Here is a 22,307-nt window from a genome sequence, read left to right as displayed (position 1 = left end):
GATCATAATGATGCTATTTTGTTGCACTAAAAGTTGAAAAATGAAATTGCTGTACAAATTTGCTTTTGGCATCTGTAACTTATCTACTTCTCGGACTAATGACTTGAAATAGAAAAAATTAAATTATCTCACATTAGTCTAAATGTTTTCTAGAGCTATAGAAATGAGGTAGTTGAAACAGTAAAGGAAAGTTTAATATTCTCATTAACCTTCACTGAAATAAAATTAGAGACCAAATTAATCAAACTATTGTGAAGTATTCACTCCGGCAGCTCCCAATATTTGAGCAAACTTTTAAAAGGAAGCAATTTTACAAAATAACAGACCACAGAATTATCTTGACATTATACTCTACTATGTAAAACAGAGAAATAAACCTGCAGTATAACTTACATTTTAACCAGCTCAACTACAAGAAATCTACTTATAATTTTAGACTGCATCATAAGATATCTGCACAAGTTTGTTTCTAAACAACTTTACATAACTGAAGCATATATTCAACTGAAATAAAATTATGATAAGTATGTAACAGCCATTTTTAAAAGATCTTTATAGTTGCCCAGGATATCCAGGATATTATAAAGCTCACAGAAGTCGTCAAAAACTTACATGCAATCATAACTTTCTATACAATTTTAGTTTACATCTACACACTATTATCCATAAGTAGAAATTGTTATAAACATAGCAAACATTAAAACGTGTAGGATTCTTTTAATCATATTCATTGACCTACCAAAATGAGTATCGTTTAGTCTCATAAAAAAGAAAACTCTGTAAGGATACTCTGCATGATTTAAAAGAGCCATACCAATTAAGTCATGCTGGACTTTAAAACAGGCATAATATAGTATTAATATTTAATTTCAAGTTAGTATTAATACACAAAAGTAAACTACTTCAACATTCATCAGCTAAGATGGTATTATAGTAAAATATCTAAACACTCACAAGATTTTCTTTATGCTGTCCAACATGTTCTACAAGGCAAGTTTATAAAATTTTCTTTTATCCTTTAAAATAAATCCTTTTGCTGTGTATACCTGTATTAACTTTGCTTTATAACTTACAACTAACGATTGGAGTTTCTTTTACTCCTCCTACTTCACACATTTTAACTGGCTACCAGAGGATCAGTCTTAGTTTCAGTCAAAGAGAAATAATTAAACCTGAAGGAGAAAAAAGGTTTCTCTTAAAAGGGTGAGGAAATATACTATGTATTTTACCAAAAAATGTAAAATTGCTGTAGTGACTCCCTCAATAGTTCTAAGTGGGCCCCCTCAGTTATAACACATACAATACAGTAATCACAGATTATTTTTTTAATTTAATGGAAGGTAATAAGCATTACTGTAAAAATTTCTGCATTAAGGAAGCAGAACATATACACAACTAGACTGCATTAACAACCCCTATTATAATTATAGCTCATACATGGAAACTTTTGCTGTTCCCACCCAAGAGAAGAGGGGAAAAAAATGCTTAAAACTATTGTTATATGGAGGGATAACTTGAAACAGCATCTCAAGCAGTTAAGTTACTCTTCGCAATGTCACTCTATTTTTAAAAAAATAATAATTTTTCAAACCAGATTGGGAACACAAATTTCAAGGACTATTTCAGCATTAGATGTAAAGTTACTAATATAGTCACAAAGAATATGTTAAAATGTTCTTTATTCTGTCATATGAGGGAGTGTTACATTTCTGTGACATCCTTAGTAACTATTTCTACAGTAAAATTTTCAAAACTTGACCCAGTTTCAAACAGGCATGATAATGAATTAAATAATCTTCTATCACATCACATATTTTTATACATCATAACTAAGTCTTCCTCTTCTGAAAAGTGGAATTTACCCTCTCCCGCTCCCAAATAGTATTTGAGAGCCTGGATAGAGAACATAAGATGAACCCACTACATGGGACTAATTACAGGTGGGTGGTGGACATAATGTATAGGTTATCATCACACTACAAACATTTCCCCCTTCTGGAATCTATCTGAAGTCTGAAACCTTACTTCAGGCTTTAAATTCTTAAGTAATTGATTATCAAAACAACCTAATGAAATGTCAAAAGTATGTGCTCCAATTTTGTAAAATAGTTTTAAAAGTTCAGGTTCTTCCTAGGTAAGGGACAAAAGCACACGCTGACCAACTGCCTCACCTCAAAATAACGAGTGAAAAGAGTGTGTGTGTGTGTGTGTGTGTGTGTGTGTGTGTGTGTGAATTTTCAATATGCACTACTCAAAATCTGTCCATTATTTATCATAAATGAAGTCTGTTAAAATGAATAGATGTAACTCATGGAGTATCTTACCATTAAGAACTTATTTACGAAAATATATCAGCTGACAGACTAAATTTCTACATAAAACCTTTGTAACTGCCCGTAGTGCCCGACTGAACGTGATGTGTGAAGACTGATTTCCAAAACAATACTTGTGGTCCATATCAATGATAGTGATTTTATAGTTTCAAGATTTAACAGCGACAAAGTGCCACAACTTGCTTCTAAAATAAGAGAGCTAAATTCCAAAATCCAGGGAGATGATTTAAAAAGAGCATACATAGAAGACCACTCCCATTAAAAGCTAACAATGTCGATGCAATTTCCAAAGACTCTTATTATGTATTATTTAACATTATAGTAAATAATCATAATTTTACATGAAAACTGGTAAAGATTTCACTTTTAAACATTAAAAATATTTTAGAATGTAGAAGATTTAAAACAAATCACAGAAAAATATCGTTAGTCTATATAAATCTCTTGATAGTCTCTAAATCACAAGAAAGCATGAAATATACATGGTTACATTATGATATACTTTAGTTATTTTAAAAGAAGAAAAAATTAATCTCTTCAATTACACCCTTCAAACTAATCACTGATAGTTTGACTTGTTTAAATCAGTCATGCTAAAGTTAAATTCAGTAAGATAGAAATGTTCCAGTTTGTTAAAAGAACACTGAAATATTTGATGGTTAAATAAACTGCAGAGGGGGGAAAAAACTAACTCATTGAAGGCACTAAGATTTTATCAAACACACAGAATTAATCTTTATTGAATAGAACCATTCACAAATCAAAACTCACTGTACTTCAGTACTTTTAAGCAGCGCTAATCAATTACAAACCTTTTCTAGTGCTTCAAAACTCATGTGCTTTCAATTTTATACACTGGTGGTCCTCAAGTACTGTATTGGGGCTGAGTTAAGACATTCTGTATCACAACTTTTTTTTTCAACAAATATTCATCTAGAGGGCTTTTTTTTTTCCTCTCAAGAGCTGCTCACATGAAAACTGTGGTAATATTTTTATACTGTACTTCTTTGTTGAAGCAAAAGGTTAGGGGTTACCTAAATACCTCAACTGTATATACGAAAAAGGGAAAAGGTAAGTATTCATATAAAAAAATCCAATGGGACTGGATTATTTATTTTTGCATTTCCTATGATTAATGATGCACCCATGCATACTCGAAAACTGATGGCAAAACAGGGTAACATCTCAAACTCCTCTCCAAAGCATACAAATACCAACCTTCCATGCTGTTCTAACCCCTGTTGCAAGATACTAAAATGTGACAACTCTAATAGTGAGGTCATGCAAATCTCCTCAAAAGCATTCATTGCAAATGCAATTAATTACCTAACAAAAGTCTACAGAGATATTTTTACATAAGGGATTCACTGGAACAGTCTACCTCTACAGTGTGTCTCTGTAAAAATAATACACATATGGTCAAACAGACAAATACCTTCAATATGAAAGAATCCTTCCTACAAACAATAAACCTGTAAACGTGACAAAGTGTAACTATTTTTTCTAGTCATCTGCCATGCAAGATTTATTAGTAAATGGGTGCTAACAAAACCAATGCTAATTTAAGCAGTCTTCCCACTAGGTTACCCAAACGCACTACCTTTTTCTCCTATACCAGTGAATTCCACTGAAGATAAAACTTCATCCAAAAAAAAAACCTGTCATTAGCTTCCCATAATAAGGATAACAATAAACTCCATATTCAGTATTTTCTAAAGAGCAAAATATTCTAAGCTGTCTAAAGTATATGGAAATTCTTCATGAAATAGGAAATATTTAATGTTTTAAAACAAATCTTTAGAAAGGAAGTCTCACATAATGAAAATACACACCTTGATACAATCTATTGCCATTTCAAAGTTTATGGAAATCAGTGGATATATATTTTGATTAATGTATTACAATTCAAAAAAATAATGGGGAAATTCTATACCTTATTCAAAGGGAGTTTACTTACAATTTTAACCACAGTTGACCACAAGCTTTTGTCCATTTAACATCAAGCACACATACATTCCCACATAATTTTTTAAAGATCTGTATAGCAACTGAGATTAAATGCTCTTTTATTACATTGTATACAAAATCTTCATCTTATGTTGAATTCTTAGGAATTTCTCCCCTTTGTATTATTTACTAAGGATGTAGGATTCAACTTTGGACAGGGCTGAATGTAAGCAATACCAAATCAATCATTTCGGGTGTTTATTGTTGTTGTTGAACAGGATGTTAACTCTAAAGTATATTTTTTCATAAATATGCTGTCTTATACGAATAAAAACCTAATCATTCACCATTATATGTTAAGATAATTCCCAAATAAAATGAGCTGTAGAATTGAGTCCAGATAAGCATTTAATACTTGCAGTGAAAAAAAAATTCATTATTGATACACCTCCTATAAGTACTCTTTATTCTTGTTAATACTCATAAATCCAACATCCAATATGTAGTCCAGGACTAAAAATCATACCGAGTGTGATTTTGCCTCTAATTAAGTGATTTTCAATTTTTAAATCTACTGCCCACAAAACAAGGAATTCTGCACCATATAGACATATATTAAGTGAATGCAATTTTAATGATGTTTAAGATATTTTAAAATTATTATATTGATGTCAGAAAATTTACCAAGTTACATTATTCTCAGACATGTATTTAAGATTATGGTGGCAATTAGTTTAAAGACTGTTATCTGCACTACTTCTTTCTACTGCCATCCCTTAAGAAATTATACATAAGAGTTACATTAGAGAAGTGAGACTCTAACAAGGTACATCCAAGTATCCTGTGCAAGGCCAATAATTTTTACCACAAAATCAAATAAATTAATTTTATTTTATACTTTTCAGTCTTTATATCAATGGTGTCTACTGAAATCATTATACCCTCAATTATAAAAATATATTTACATAAAAGACTTAGCTAAAAACTCAAACATTTAAATACACATTTTCAGGTTCACGAAAATAATATGAACCATGAGTGTGCCAGACTTTGTTTATACATTCCTTATTGTTAGATATTCCTTGTAGTCAGGTATCTTACAACTAAATCCGTTTTGTGGTTCAGTTAAAAGCAAAACCCCCCCCAAAAAAGGGAAATAAAGGAAAAATGCTAGCCAAATCACAATAACAATCAGGAAGGTTCTAAGGCATGTATATGCAAAGTCTTTCTTTGGAAAAATTCGAATAATGATGTTGCGGTATTCCACAGAACTTTCTATGGACATGGACATATTTTTATACAGAAGCTAAATATCTGCCACAGAAATACAACTTCAATTTCTTTCAATTATGAAAATTTTAATATGTAGTATATGAATTTACCTGTGCATATGAATGCATACACACAAGTGACTAGAGAAACTTGGGATAATAACTGTAAACCAGGAAGAAAACAATTGTAAATTAGTTAACTGAGGCATCGTTTGCAGTTCTATTGGAAAGATAATCAATTACTTTTTGCATGTATACTAACAGAGAAATGTTAATCTGTAAAACCAACAACAGAGATTAGGCATCTGTTAGGGTATACAAGATTAAAATAATCAAAAACTGTACTTGTAAAACACAAGGACATTATTTTCCAGTTATAAACTTAAATTAAAAACTGGTATCGGTTAAACAAATTATTACAGTTCACAAGGGAAAATATGAATGTAATTAACCTGCTAACAGATACCTATTTACATACATTATCTAAAAGAACAACTCTGGCTTGAAGCTAAACAGGTATATTTTCTGTATATTTACTCATTGCCCATATAATCTAGGTAAACAAGTTAAATTAGGCATTGTGATTTTTAATTCGGTTATTTCATTTCGATAGTAATAATTATAATTAATTTTATTTTTAAATTTTTCTACTGAAGTTCCCAATTTAAACTTCAAATTTCCAGATAATCTTTAAGTGGAAAGGTATCATCATTTCTACCAAATGATTAAGAATTACTTAAATGGATCTAAACAAAGTGAATTCACTATGAACCTGAAAAGAAAAAAGTGCTGTATTTTACAATTAATATTTATCTCATTGGTTTTACAGTATTAGTGTAATTTGATCCCAGAATTAGACACAAGAGTATGCAAAAGTTACAGGGTACGTGTTCCCTTTAATCAATAATAACTTTATTATAAGTTTTGTAAACACACCTTAAAGAAAACCTATTTTTTGAAGAAAAGTGAATTCTCACTTTGTTGTATAAACTTCTGTCAGATTACAGAAATCTGCAATATTATACTACCACAGAAAGAAAACTTCTTTATGCTAATAGTCTACATTATTATCAATCACTGTGTTTTCCATAAAATGTATAAATGTAAAAATATACAAGCATTTCATACTAAGGACCTTAGCACCCGATTCAAAAATATTAAGACACTATAAGAAGATATCTATGAGAAAACTTCCATCAAGACAGTACCATCCTAATATCAGGCAAGATAACTGGTTACAAAAGGTAATCTAGCAAGATTAATTTTTACTTCTCATGAAACTTGTAAAGCTTTTAGGTAATTCGTCTTTTGACAAAATGCAGAAAAAACTGCTACTGCTCTTACAGAGTTCAAAACAAAAATTAAAATATTTAAGAAGATAATCCATAAAACAGATATACTTACAAAGACAATGTACTACAGTATGTTCGTAAAGCAATATAAACGTGAAAGTCAACGTAATCCAAACCTTTGATCATTAATCCAACCTTCTCTTCATGGTAGAAACTCCTCTTTTTCATATTATTAAAACTCCAGTGTTAAACAGAATTCTTTACATTCCCTCAGTTGTTAAAAATAAACACACATAATATATTCTATTTTAGGAGGAAAATATAACATTTTTAAAACTTTTTACCACAAGTATCCAATTTATTTTAAAAATACTATTATCTAAGCTAGATCAAGACAATCGGTATTGTCAGAACATCACTCTTGACTTAGTAATAAAGATTTAACAATATATTTCCCATATACTATGTATAAGCAAATTGCAGAATATTTTAGTGCACCAACAGGACCAAAGAAAACACATACGGAGATTTATTTTTAATCATCATTCACAAGTATCTAGAAAGAAAATTGAGACATATGCTGATTTTTAGCTTATTTTTATTTTTATAAATGTTCTTACTTTTCAATGTAATGATAAATCGGAATATATCAAGAGATACTATAACTATTTTTTAAGAGAGCAAAATATTTGGCTTAAATTGCTACATTATTTCATTATTAAATGGTTAAACCATTCTATATATGTTTATATGTGTAAAAATCATTTTTACTCAGACATGTTCAAACTATTTTCTTGGCTATGAAATGAAATCATGTGCTCCAACAAATAACATAGTATTTTTGATAAAGTATTTATGTACAAAGTAAATATATATTACATGTACAAAATGATAAGCGATTTTCTATAATGAAACTAATATATGTAACTCAAATTCTCCACTTTGATTTAAACCTTATTCAGCCAAATACATGGTCAATTCATTGTGTTTCCATGATCAAAAAACATCTAATACCCTGAATGCTGTTTTAAAGGAAACTTTAAGAAAAATTATCTTATTATTGTAAGCTGACAGAAAGGAATTTTTTGAAAAGTAGCTGTGAAAAGTGTGTGATCTGAAAACTTACATATGAACTTAAAACTTACATACTCAAACATATGAAATGAACAAGAAAACAGCAAACAAATGGCATAAAATAAAACTCTACCTAGCAACAATACCACACTAAGAAGTCAACCCTGAGCATAGGAGAAACACATACGCTTTTTTAAATAAACGTTCAAATGCAAACTTACATTTGAACATTTTGAACAGATAACATTCCAGTGATTACAGAATTTTCTTCTAAACTGGCAAGACTAAAAAGAATCACATCTAATTCCTAATTTTGCAATTATAATGTCTGATACTTTCTTTAATCATAAGACTACCATTTATTCTAAACTGGCTGGAAAGGCTTGCCCATTGCATTTTTCCTGTACGTACCTCTTCCTTATCAATTATGGTGTATCTTCAGCATTCGGAGAAGAGAAAAAAAAAGCTTCGAACTTTAACAAAGTTTAAAACATATCATTAAACCAATATTCACAGGCTACTGTAAAAATATTCATTTCTAGAAGGCCAGAAAATCTTGCTTTTTTTAAGCTGACGCATCTACACATAGAAAGCAACTTTTAGTAAGTTCTTTTGCTACGCCATAATGATCTGCTCCAAAAACTCAAGGGTACCTAAAACAACGGGCTACCTGTTCTAGCCATGCTTAGGAATGTGTCCAAATCATTTTTATTGATTTAACCTTTATAGGAATGCTACATATCCTCAGAGCAAAACATTTTGAATGTATTTATAATATGATACACTTCTGAGAAACCATGAAAAAGAAAGCTAAAAACAAATCTAGATACTCCTCCACTCTTGGTTGTTATGGGTTTACTTTTGTTTACTTTAAACACTATCAACAGACCTAAATATTAAATAATTTCATTTAGGAAAACTTACTTTGGCACCACTGGAAGTAGAAATTAAAAATTTATTTTGGAAAAAAAAAAAGTGCATTTAAATAAATTCTAACTTTAAGAAATAAAATGCCTGACTTGACAATGATGTCACATCTACAAATTTTAACAGATTCTAAATACTCCTTTTATACTCTAGTTACACATTAATCATGGAACCTACAAACATATCAAACTTAAAGAATTTAGTCCTTATTGAATAAACTAGGTTGTACTGTAGTTTACATTCTGAGAGTTTACAGAGAAAGTTCTGTGTTGCCTATCTCTCTAGCTTTCTGCAAGTGGTACTTTATTAATGGCTTCGGCAGCTAATGCCTGCATTAGTTATGTTTGCCAAATAATAATTCACAATATTATGCTTCCTCACATTATGGTTCATCATTCGTTAACTTGAACCTCACCTCTAAAGAAGTTATACTTTCACTGCAAACTGTTCTCTTAAAAAGGCAAACAAGTTTTGAGCATTTCCAGATGTGGCACTCAAAAAAAAAGAAAAATCATAGGCAAATTCTCAAAGAATTCTAAAATTATTAATAAAAATATGGTAAAACTGGAGTTACCACTTATTGCTTCAATGATCATCCATGAGTTTAAGAGCTGAATGTACTATTTATCAAATTAAGAAACTTATGATAGAGCACTAATGATTTCATATAGCTGCCAGTAGATAAAACAAGCACATTTCAGTGTGAGACAAGATTCTACTGAACTGGAATTTCTGACACTCTGACAATTACTGACCATGCAAGAATAAAGTCATAATATTATCTTTTTCAAATAGTTAACCTATTTTTTTCTGGGTAATATAAATTTGGGTTCGGCTACATTATTTTCATCGTCATTCTTTTTTATGAAACATACAAGCATGCATAAGATTATGCTAAACTAAAATTAAAATAATTTATATGCAGCCTACTTCTCTGGAGCAAGGCTGGAAGAGTGAGGCAAGCAAGCAGGCGCCTATGGTTCAAAATTTAAGGAGATCCTCAGGCACAGCCCTGACCGTGAGTGCCTCCTTAAACGCTGTGCCCTGGGCACTCTGCTTGCCTCACTCTAGGCCCAGGTTCTCCTCTGGAGGCACATGAGCGTAAAGCATTTCATGAGACATATTCTAAGCAAGGTATCATAAACAGAAATATGGTAATTTAAAAGTAAGTTTCTATCTTTATATGATTTATATTTTTCTAAAAAAAGAAAAAAGGAACCACTCCAACTTAAATGTAAATATTTTTTAAATAATCATTGTGTATTATAATGAGTAGTTAAGAGTTCTGAGACTGCACAAATTTTCTTTAAAGGAGACTTATATTTGCCATAAATATCTTTCAAAGTAAACTAAGTTGCCTTATTGTTTTTTAAAAAAAAGAATTGAGTATGTTCCATTATAGGGTTCACAGAGCTACACTTGAGTTGTTGTAGCCCAGTGACATCCAGATCTGACTGATCAACAGAATCACTTGAGGAATAGGTCTTGGGGAGGGGCAGGGAGAAGAGGCGGTCTTGGGAATTTTTTTAAGCAAAGCTCTCCAGGTAAATCAGCCAAGTTTGAGAGCCAATAGCCAACTTATAATAAGCTTATTAAGACAAGTTATACATATTAATTATATAAATTTCCAAACTGTCTCCTCCCTAAATATTTATAAAGCTTGCTCACAAAATAGAAACCATTAAAATTTCAGTTTGTTACTTTACTTCCCCTTCTTCAAGTAGAGGTTAGTCAATGGTGATGTGTCCAACAAGTAATATTAATAAGGAAAATAAAATCAGAAGCATAGACAATTCAATGAGATGAATAGAGCCGCCCAAATTAATATTTTTATTTTAGGTTTAAGTAGCTATTCTAAGTGTATCATCTCAATCTATTCTACAAACCTAGTATTTTAAACTTTAAATTCATTTAATTAAGTTCACAGTAACATAGCTTAAGAAAATATATGTGCCTAAAATACCTTGAAGCTGTACTTTGTTTTTATGTTAGCTTTTCTTTCTTGACTGTTTATTGTGCCAGGCACTACACTAAACCCTTTATAAACATTATTTCCTTTAATTCTCACAACTCTCTTATATGAGATGGGCATTATAAGTATTTACAGATGAGGAAACTGAAAATGAGGTAATAAAATCTGCCCAAGGTCACACAGTTAAAGCGCTGGAATTCAAACCCAAGCCTTCTCACTCTTAATTACTACCTTATAGTGTTAAACCTAACCTTAAATAAGTTACTTCCTAATCCCCAATTTCATCTGTAAAGGTATTAGTTCTCAGAAACATAATTAGTTTTATTAAACTGACAAAATACAAAAAAAGAGAGAATCTTTGCATCTCCAAAGACTCCCAAAGTATAACTTTTAGTAATACTGATCAGTGAGAATCAAAAAGATTAAGAAAAAATGAAACAAGAAGATACCAAGGTATAAGATTTGGGTCAGGTTTAATCAGAAAATGAAAGTTCCAAGGAAATAAATAATTCCTAACCAATCATTATAATCAATAATCTTATTTAATGTCCACACCACACAGTATATACTTAACATGAGATGAAAATACCATTTTAGGAGTTAAAAATTAAGCTCTTAAATTGAACATAAGGAATTTATAATCCTCCTTATTTATAAAATTAAAACCATAATCATTTCAATCACAGGCTTTGGTGTCAGTCAGATCTGGAGTCAAATCCTAGTTCCTGTAATTATCCACAATATTCCCTTTACCACGGTCTCACTGTCCTACCTAAAATTTAAAGCCTATATGCACACACTTATGCTAAGTAACCGAGACAACTTTAATTTCTAAATATTAATTTCTAAGTATACTTTCCTAAATTCTTATTCACTTAAATCTTTGATGTTCCCAAAGATCCACGGATAAGGGTACATTTTTCTTTACCTACCGAAGAGATTATATACATGACTTTAGGAAGTATATCTTTTGACATGCACTGTTCATCCCAATTTCATCCACAACCATTTCTCCATTATTATTCAAAACAAAAAATCTTAGAAAAGCCACAAAAGAGCTCTAGATGCTTTTTTTTTTCTGGCAGAGGGTAGGATTAAAGCTGTGAGATTACATTTCTCAATCTACATGGATCCACCGAGAGAAGATGCACTGACCAGAAGCCATAGGTGATGATAAGTAGATGAGACATTTTTGCAAAGAATAAAGAACTGAGGAGAAGAGAAAACTGTTTGAGCATCTACAAACATCAACAGACTTCTCCAGTCATTCTGCACCCATATTTAATTTGATACGTAAAGTTTTAATGATCAAACCAACAACTTGAGAAAGCCTAAACAAGGTAGAGTTATTTATTAAAATTAAATAAACACACATGCAAGTATAAAACCACAGATACTACATTTTAGAAAAGGAAACATGCAAACCGGTGCCCTATCTGGCAATGGAGGCAAGAAGTTAAAAAAAATTTTTGGTTAGAAATAAAAGCTAATAGGGTCAGATACTTCACTGGCTTTAAACTCCACAACTATTCACACTGATTTCATCAAAGTCACTAAAAAGATGTGAGAAAAGAAAGACTAAAGGTTTTGTGTGCAGCCAAAATAGTCAACCAATGAAGCAGAGAATGAATTTAAGAATTATATGGTGATTTAGTCATCATTAACTAGTAGAAAAAAAATCTAGCCTGAATGTGAAAAACACAAGCAAGTTACAAAGATAATACAAAGAAATAGCAGAATTTGGCAGCAATTACTGGGAGAGACGAAGAATAAGGAAAATTTGATTGCAGCCTAGCAGAGAATGGTGAGGTTGCCAATGATTAAGAGAAAAACAGGAAAGGGTAAAGTAGAGTTTTGTTATGTCATTATTAAAGTTGTGCTTAGTGGGAAAAAATAGGTGTACACAACACAATTTTAATTTTTAAAAAATTATACAGGGGTATGCATGTGTATCAGAAAAACTCAAAACAGTGGCAATCATTATGTTTAGATAATTCAGAAGAATTATGAAAAACTTTTTTTATACTTGCCAATATTTTTCCACTAAAGAATGAATAAATTCTATAATTTTTAAAATTTAGTTGACAGTATGCTTTAATGTTTAAAAAGCTTATTTTTCCTGAACCCATACAACAAATTTGGTACTGGAAACAATGTTGGGTTGTTTTTTTTCCCCCCATGCATGACATAGAGTAAATTCCCACAATTAGAAACTATTTTTAAGTGTGAAAATCAGTTTCACAAAAACCACAGAATCTCATGGAAATATGACAGACCTAGGAAGGGTTTTTGTGTCTTTTAAGTTGAAATCCCAGTCACACCAATTACAAACCGTGAGCAAGCTACTTAAGCTCAATGTGTCTCAATTTCTTCACCCATAAAAATATTACCACCTACCTTGAATGTTTTCTGTGAAAAGTAAGATAACACGTGTAAAGCACCCATAACCAGTCAGAAAAAAATCACTGCAGTTATTACACATAATCAACTTGCCAATTCTTAAATCCTCTTAAAAGATTAAATGTGACTACTCAGAATGTGGTCCACAGACCAGCAGCAATGGCATCACCTGAAAGTTTGTATAAAAATGTACAACCTCAGGCTCCACCCCAAACTTTCTGAATCAGAATCTGTATTTTCACAAGATCCCCGGGAAAAACAAAATTTGAGAAGCCCTGTTCCAAATAACACTCAATTAAGGAGTTACCAGCTCCCTGAACTTTTCCACTCCATCTCTGTCCCCGAGTTCTTTCTGATGCTGAGTGAAGAGTACCTCGTGGTTTACTCTTAATTCCCAATTCTGAGAGACTTGCAACAAACCGATGGAAAGTCTAATCTACTTCCACTTCCAAAACATACTTTTCAAACCTAAAGAGAACTCTCATGTTCACCCCTCAATTAATCCACCGAGCAGGTCCTGTGGTACATAACTCTTTCTTGTGAAACAATGTCTTTAGGAATTCAATAAATTCAAATTTTTTAAAAATTTGATAATTACACTTTAAAAATGATTAAGCTGCACAACCGTATTAACTAGGTACCAGGCTATATTTACCCATGTTGTCCACGAAGTCTCAACGCAAACTTCTCAATTCCTTACTGAAAGTTAAAAACACTCTATCTGGCCCATGTTCCTGAGATGGCTACCCAGTATCCCTGACAGCACAGAGCTTGTGAGGCATGGCTACTGCTGAGTACAACCTTTCGGCTTCTAGTACTCACCTTCTAGGTGGTTCACAAATCATGTCTTTAAGAACCTATTCTAGAATCTCAGAGGCCTCAAGCTGAGAGGTATTCAGACTTTGATTCTGAAAACTAATTCCTCTCTTTGATATTTTATACTATTTACTGTTAAGTATTTTACAATTGCAGGTGCCCAGTCTTGTCTTTTTTCCATTCCATGACAACTAACTGAATGAAACAGGAAACACAGAAGACAACTGTATATATGAAAAATTGTCAGACAAAACAGCAATTCAAATTTCCTAACTTAGAGTAATAAAAAGTGGCATGAAGTAGTATCACAAAGAAAAAGAACATCTACTAGATTCAGCAGTACACTAATATGACTTAGACTATTACAGAGCTCCTAGAAGTTGATCTCCTCTGAAGGATTTCTTAGACTGCTTTGAACAGAACTTTCAACTTTCTTTTATTTCTTGTACAGTTGAGAACTCCCTCACTTACTCAGCCTAAATTTCCCCTTACCTATATACTTATTCTTGCTCTCTACCCTTATAAAGGACATACCCTTAGTTGCCCCTTCAGGTACTGCCTTCTTCTTTCCGTTCTCCTACCTGAACTTTCTTTTCATTCATGTCCACATGAGCACGGCCTTAGATTCCAAACTTCCAGGGAAGGGTCCATATGTGTAGGTTTCCCTTTGAAAATTACCTAGAATAGTAAAATTTAGGATGGGCACACCTATAATGATTAAAGCCCACAGAAAGGCTTACCAGAAATTTAAAATTCATTAAAAATTAAGAACAGATAAAAGCATGTCAACTTTTTGGGTAAGGAAGTTGTGTATGAATCAGCATTTTACTCTTGGCTAGGAAGACTTAGAGAAAAAGAAACCTGAATATGAAAGGTGAATTGGCCTTAAAGACAACAAGAGGAATATACTTAGTGGATGGAGAAAGGAAGCTCATTTAAGAAATAAAGAATGTGATGAGTTAGACAAGGGAGACAATAAAACAAGCGGAAGTTGAGAATGTTTAAATCTGATGTGTAAGGGACTATTTATAAGCAGCGTGGTTTAGTAGTTGCTATATACTATTCTCTAAAGCAGGCTTCACTCTTATGAGTCTAGAAATGTCTCCATTGAACCTAATTGAATCAAAATCAAACAAACTGATTTATGCTAACAAAAGGGCTGTATATTAAAATGTTCCTCATGACCAGTATCTGCTGGCTCAGCACACCTGAATATCTAATAGGTAGCCCTACAAAGGAAACAAACTTAAAAAGACAAAGTATGATAGCCAGCCAGGATATCAGAAAGTCAAAGTGAAAGATTAATTATAGTCACAGGACATAGTCTTAATAAATTATTCCTTTACATGGTTTAGTTTTCTTGTTTTTTTCCAAGCTTCCCACCTCATCCCAACTTTTTTAGTATGATAGGATTTTTAAAGGACTAAGCTGCAAGTCAGAGAATTAAGATCTAGTTACAGAGTTACAATGATATAAGACAAAACAGTTTTTCTGAGCTTCAGTTTCATCGCTTACCAGTACTGAACTATATAAAACTCTCTATGGCTTTCCCAAATTCTCTGTCTCTGCCATACTTATTACATTCAGGATAGAAGATTATTTCTAACAGTACTTCCTGGCTAGCAGAAGGCCATCCATAGCAGATATCGTGGTAGAAGGCATTTTTTCCCACTGAGACCCTGTATAACCACAATCCTTCTCAATTCTGGTCTTCAGGGAGCCACTAATAAACAATAGGAATTTGCAGAAGTTTTTCACCATTACATGCCTGAGGGTTTATCCTTCCATTTAAAATTCAGTTTCTTCTTCCTGACTTTCATCTAACCATGCTCATTTCTACTGAATCCTGACATCAATCTTTTATTTTGAGTTTTTGCTTCTGCAGCCCTAGATGCATGTTTTAAGGAGGCATTAGCAGGGCAGTGATTAGAAGCAGAAAGGTAATGAAAAAGATAGATAGATGGAAGAACTTCATTCTAGAGCCCTTTTACTTTCCTGCATGGCTTTTAGAAAAATAACCACCTCCTCATGCCTTAGTTTCCCCATCTGTGAAACAGGAGGAAAAATCCACCTACCTGCCCTGCCTTGCACGGATGTTTTGAGATTTAAATGAGATAAAATACGTCAAAGCTCAAAAAAAATCTCATGTATATCATATGAAGTCATTACAATTTAGTACTGTTAAAAAAAAAAAAAAAGTTCAAACTTGAATATGCCAAAAAAAAATGCTTGTGCCTTTAAATGGCAATAGGGGATATGGGCCAGCCAGTTTTTTACCAAAGAATAAAACTTTAAAATTTTCAGCAAACCAAGCAGTTTTGAAGACTAAGCTTTGTGATACAATATTCATTAAAAATTATCTCAGAGTTACTTTGTCTATACATTCCTCTAGCTCAGTGGGTCTCCTCTTTTTTATAATGTAACCCATCAATAAAATATACATGTAATGACCACCACTGTACATTTGTTTATAAATTATATATATATATATGTTACCTTTCTAACACATTATTTACCTTATAAATTATTCATGAAACAGAAAATTTAAGGCATGAAAAAATATATAAATAGAAGTATTAATATTTTTTCCCTAATCTCTACTTTGACACCACTGCTATAAGCCAGTGGTTTCAAACTTCTTTAAGCTATGGAACTCTCTGTTCCAACACCAAATTTTAAAATGCAAACCAAATCTATAAAACAAATAAAGGCAGAGCTGCTCTGATTAACGTGGGAATAAGGGAACCAGAACCTGGAGGTCCGTGATGAAACACCTACGGTTCCAGAAAGCACAATTTGAAACAACTAATCTTGAGATCAGACTTTCCATTAATCTCTTTAAAAATAAATAAATGTGGAGACGTGGATGGATCTAGAGACTGTCATACAGAGTGAAGTAAGTCAGAAAGAGAAAAACAAATATCGTATATTAATGCATATATGTGGAACCTAGAAAAATGGTACAGATGAACCGGTTTGCAGGGCAGAAATAGAGACACAGATGCAGAGAACAAACGTATGGACACCAAGAGGGGAAAGCGGCGGGGGTGGGGGGGTGGGGGGGTGATGAATTGGGAGATTGGGATTGACATGTATACACTGGTGTGTATAAAATGGATGACTAATAAGAATCTGCTGTATAAAAAAATAAATAAAATAAAGTTCAAAAATTCAAAAAAAAGTACAAAAAATAAATAAATAAATAAATGTGCTTTTACTCAATAGTGCTGTTTCCTTAGCTGGAAGTCAAAGATGTTAAAAGAATCAGCTGAATACTCAGGACTATATTTACTGCCGATACACAGTTAAGGATACTGTTGACTATATAATAAAGTGTCCCTCTGCAGGCTTCCAGGGAAGAAAATTTTCTCAGGCCTCAGTACCAATAAATGTTAAACTCCTAATAACTATGTGTTATATCATGGACTGTGAATCTAGTTTCTTTTGAGACAGTATTGTATACAATGTTATCTTTCCTATATTCTAGGAAGCTTTACAGTAAAACTTTTGTCCCAACTCAGCAATCAGAGAGGGACTTTATTATATGCATCTCAGTGCATTTTTACCACCTGTATTAATTTTGCACCTCCACTCCTTTTAGGTTTAATTTTGATTCTCATTTTTTCTATCCTATTCTATTATAAACAATTATGACAAACTCCTCAAGTCTTTTTGGAATCAGTTAAGATACAAATGATAAAACTCAACACTCAAACTTGCCACTTGGCACCATCAGTTTCCCATTCCCTCCAGGAGGGAAACGTCAGAATTAGCTTTGGTAACTAATGCACTAATTCCATGAGGCCCCAATACCTAACAATCTAGCCTCTGCTTTATCACTTATAATCATTTCCTATTCTTCATTCCCACTGCCATTACCACTCACCTCGACTATTATAGTACAACAGGTCTTCCCACAGCCAATCCATTTTACATGCTGCTTACAATCAATCTTTCTTTATCAGTATCACCACATATCACACCTTTATCTTTTCAAACACCTATTAAAGGTTTCCCACTACCTACAGAAAAGACTACACTCCTTAGTCTGGCATTCAAAGCTTGCCACATTCTGATACCAATCAACAGTTTTGTCTGTTTTTTCCTACAATCAAGTTTCTCTCTGGACACATTAAACTTTCTGTCGCATATGCCTCATCTCTACCTCTGGGTCTTGGATCATGCCGTTTCCCTTACTTGCAGTGTCCCCTACCTATCCTCACTGCCACACTACCTCCAGATTTCTACAATGCCAAATGCCAAATTGAAAATCCCATTAACCTACCTCTGTATTCCAAAACCAGTATATCTAATTTTTCACATATTCATCTCCTATCATTCTCTTTCTGTTTCTATCTGTGTATAAGACTATTTATCTCTCTACTTATACATATGTGTAAACATATACAATTCTCCTAGACCAGTGACTCTGAAGCCCTTTTTTTTTTTAGTTGTAAAATCCATTTTTCACATAAGATGCTATGAGAAAGCCCAATAAGGAAAATGGACTTTTAAAGGAGCTTTTCTGGTTGCAAGGGAGAAGGGCTGAGAAGATAGCTATAACTTCATGCTCTCTGCAGACATCTTCACAAAGCACAGAGATACAGCACACCAAACCACACCCTCTGTGAAGACAAGCAGTATACTCACTTTATTCACCTATCTCCCATGTAGGAAGGCAACACTGTGTAAAATCAGATAGTCCTGGGGTCAAACCATAGCTCTGCTGTTTATAAACTATGTTCTCTATGCAAACCCTTAATCTCTCTGAACCTAAATCCTCATCTGTAAAATGGAAATGTTAAATCTATCTCATGTGATGACCACATGAGATAAGACACATAAAAGTCATACTTCATACCTAAGACATGCATCAGTACAAAAGAATTCCCATTCCCTTTTTCCTCCCCGTACTTTCTTTCCACATCATGTAGTCAAATGCCTAGCATATAATAGGAATTAAATAATCATTTCTCGAATGAATTAATAAGTGGATGAACAGCTGAATGAACAGTTGTCTAAACAAAACATAAAAAGACTTAGAAAAGGGATTTGATAACAAGTACAGAAAAAAGACATGCTAGAGAAATACTATATTAGAAAAAAGGAAAATACCTTACACATAACTTTTATGGTTAGAAAAGAAAAAAAGTGGTACTTTATATATTTAAAAACTGGAGACTTTTCAGTAAAAATTTACTACAAAAGAAAGAAGCTAACATGAAAGAATTATTTACACACATCATTTTAAGGCTTATGTGTAAATAATATGATTATCTGGCTAATATCTAAACTCAATTTACATCCAACAGCTTAAAAATAAGAGTTATACTAAATTAAACTATAGTGAACGATCAGCATGCTTTTTTAAATGAATTTTATTTCACTGATTTATGTATGACTGTTATGGAATGGTGTTCTGATTTTCTTTTTAAAATGTGTTTCCTTGTTTCTCAAGTGACAAATGTAAAGTTCTGCAACTGTATTTAAACTCTTTTGGAGGTAGATGTACACAAAAGAAATACCTCAACACAAATCACTATGACATATAATGAACCCAAAAGGAATAGGCATATATCACTAAAGGCAAGATGTTAAGTTTGATAAAACAAAATCTGACCTTTAATATTTTTGAAAATTGGTTAATAAACATAAAATGTGGCAAGGCTTACAGTCCACAGATTTTTAAACTCTTCTGGCATCCTTGGGGGTCTGTCTACAAAAGCAAAGGAGTATATACATGCTAGAGACAAAAAAAAAAAAAGTCAAATAAACATAATCCCATTGGATTGTGGTTTAAATAGAAGGCTGAAATCTAAATGATTTTTCTGTACTCACAAAACAAACACACAAAACTTCATGCAACGGATAAAAATCAATAAAAGAAAAGTAACAGCATAAAAAAATTAGTGACACTATTAGCACAATACTCTTGAACGGTAAACTACAAGTCAAGATTATATCTTATTCTTAAAGTTATTTATACTCCTTTAAAAATGAGAAAAACAGCCCAGAAACTAGATTACAAATATCTCTTTTAAAAACTTCACTCCATCAGAGCAACAAGGTTAAAGAATGATTTACCAAATTTGACTCCTAAAGATGACTATAACAGAATGCTTTTAATCTGACTTCATGAAATATGTGAAACCCCTTCCCCTTCTCACTAACTACATGAAGGCTAAAGTCAATACATTATGAAATGAAACTATTACAAAATTACTAGCATTCCAAAACCAGATGTATATCTCATGTGAATATTGTAGGTCTATTTATCAGTAAATAATTTTGTATACAAGGTATGATTACAATTTTTTTAAATAATGAATGCCTAAATACTGAAATAATCAAACATAACAAAATGTCAAAATGATTATCTCTGAATGATGAAATTATTTCCTTCTTTTTTCTTCTAGAGATTTCAAAATCTCTCAAAAGTGTTACCTTTACAATGAGAAAAAGTTAACGTTACAGAAATATAAATACGTATGTATGTATAGATGTGTATATCTGAATATGTATGTTTGTAAATGGCCTACTCTAGTCTAATTTATAGAAACAGCAGGGCCCTGGTGTAAAAATGAGAAAAAGTAAAATATAAAGTTAGCTCATATAATTTGATAATTTAGAAAATATTCTCAAATCTCCCTAATGTAACATAGCAGTTAAAAGTTTGGCTGTAGAGTCAGGAAGACCTAATGAAATCCCAGCTCCACCACTTAATAGCTGGGTAGCTTTGGAAAAGTTATTTAACTTCTTTAATCTTCAGTTTCGTCATCTAAAATTTGGGAATAATATTATCCAACTAACAGGGCTAGCAAATGAAATCATGCAAAGATGTTAGTGCATAATGCCTATTTAGTGATGGTAGTAGTATTTCCTCTTCCTGTAACTCTCTGTGGAGCCAAAATTCCTACCTATCCTTCAGGCTGCAGCTTAAATGAACATCCTTAGAGAGGCTTTCCCTAAATTAAGTTCCCATATTCCACTATTTCAGAGTGGCCTGTACATTTCCTTTAATAATCATCACAATTTATAATTATTTATTTATACCAATGCATCCACAGTGCATAGCATACCATATATGCTTAGTAAATTATAAATTAATTAATTTATGAATAAAGATGTTTAAATTTGTAATCTTCCCACTGATATCATTAAAATTTTGTCTCTATATAATCTGTGGGATCTTGATTATTAATGTTATTGACTGTGATATGAATGGGCTATCTAAATTTGAGTTTAGTACTTCTGGGGGCAACTGCATGAGGGAAAGAAAAGAACATCCCATCACTGGTACTTCAGTCTACCTCTACATACTTAGTCACAATGACAGAATCACAGTAACTACATTTTGTCCTTTGATCTTCCATTAATGAGTCTACTAAAAATAAAGGTTAAAAAAAATTTCAAGTTTCTTTGTTGGCTTTTAGTTTACCCAGTGAGTTTTCTTTTAATCACCACCTGCTAGAACTGTGATTAAATCAGCTATTTACTGATAAGTCAGGGAGCGCTGCTAGATAACATTAGTGTGCTGGCTCTCAAAGTGTGGTCCCTGGACCATCAATACCAGAATCATCTGAGAATTTACTAGAAATGCAAATTATTGGGCTCACCCTAGATTTACTGAATCAAAAGCCTGGAGGTGAAGTCCAGCAGTCTTAGGGTTTAGCAAGGCTCTGGGGTGATTCTAATGCACATTGAAGTTTGAGAACCATCACATTAGCGGATTTAGTCTTTATAAGCAATAGGCTGTTTCATCGGTTTTCATCAATTTGCCAGGCTTTATAGTTCATCATTAAACTTCTAATATTGGAGTATAATCTCTAAAATACTCTAAAATCAGAAACAGGACATGTGTCAGAAACATAAGACAGACAACCAAAGAATGACTGTTTAATACACTGCTCTATCCAGATATGCTGTGTAGTCAATTCATAATGTCACTGTTTCCTTTTATTATAAATTAACTCCCTCTACATCTCCTCCTAAAAAGGTCCTTGCTTCAGAACCACTAACTTCGAGTAAAGCTAGAAGGTGACAAAAATACAAATACTGTTTTCAAAGGTTTTATAAGTCACAGGAAAGAGAAAATGATCTAAGCCAAAAATGTAATTAAAAGTATTACCACTACATGTAAAGATATACACAATTAAGTCAAAGATTCAAGTGGGTTCCAGATTAATATTTAGAGACATAAAAGGGTTCTAGGTTAATCTCTATTTCAGAGATATAGTTCATTAATAAATGATAGTAAACTTTCACAACAAGATTG

At 32.3% G+C, this 22,307-nt stretch overlaps 2 protein-coding genes across 15 annotated transcripts in view; one reads left to right on the top strand and one right to left on the bottom strand.

Moving 5' to 3' along the window:
- The window catches only part of RUNX2 (RUNX family transcription factor 2), a 224,795-nt gene that overhangs the window by 14,769 nt on the left and 187,719 nt on the right, over window positions 1–22,307 (top strand). The gene's annotated exons all lie outside the window — the stretch shown is intronic.
- Window positions 1–22,307, bottom strand: part of SUPT3H (SPT3 homolog, SAGA and STAGA complex component) — a 446,064-nt gene that overhangs the window by 394,444 nt on the left and 29,313 nt on the right. The window contains exon 2 of one of the 12 annotated variants that reach the window (XM_082412503.1): window positions 14,614–14,710. The exons of the other annotated variants lie outside the window; for them this stretch is intronic. Within the exon in view, the coding sequence (XP_082268629.1) occupies window positions 14,614–14,630 (17 nt within the window). The 5' untranslated portion in view covers window positions 14,631–14,710. The remainder of the gene's footprint in view (window positions 1–14,613; window positions 14,711–22,307) is intronic. 12 annotated transcript variants of the gene reach the window in all.

The sequence above is a fragment of the Balaenoptera physalus genome (assembly GCF_965194825.1).
Source record: "Balaenoptera physalus genome assembly, chromosome: 11".
Taxonomy (NCBI): domain Eukaryota; kingdom Metazoa; phylum Chordata; class Mammalia; order Artiodactyla; family Balaenopteridae; genus Balaenoptera; species Balaenoptera physalus.
This window is presented reverse-complemented; position numbering and strand designations above follow the sequence as displayed.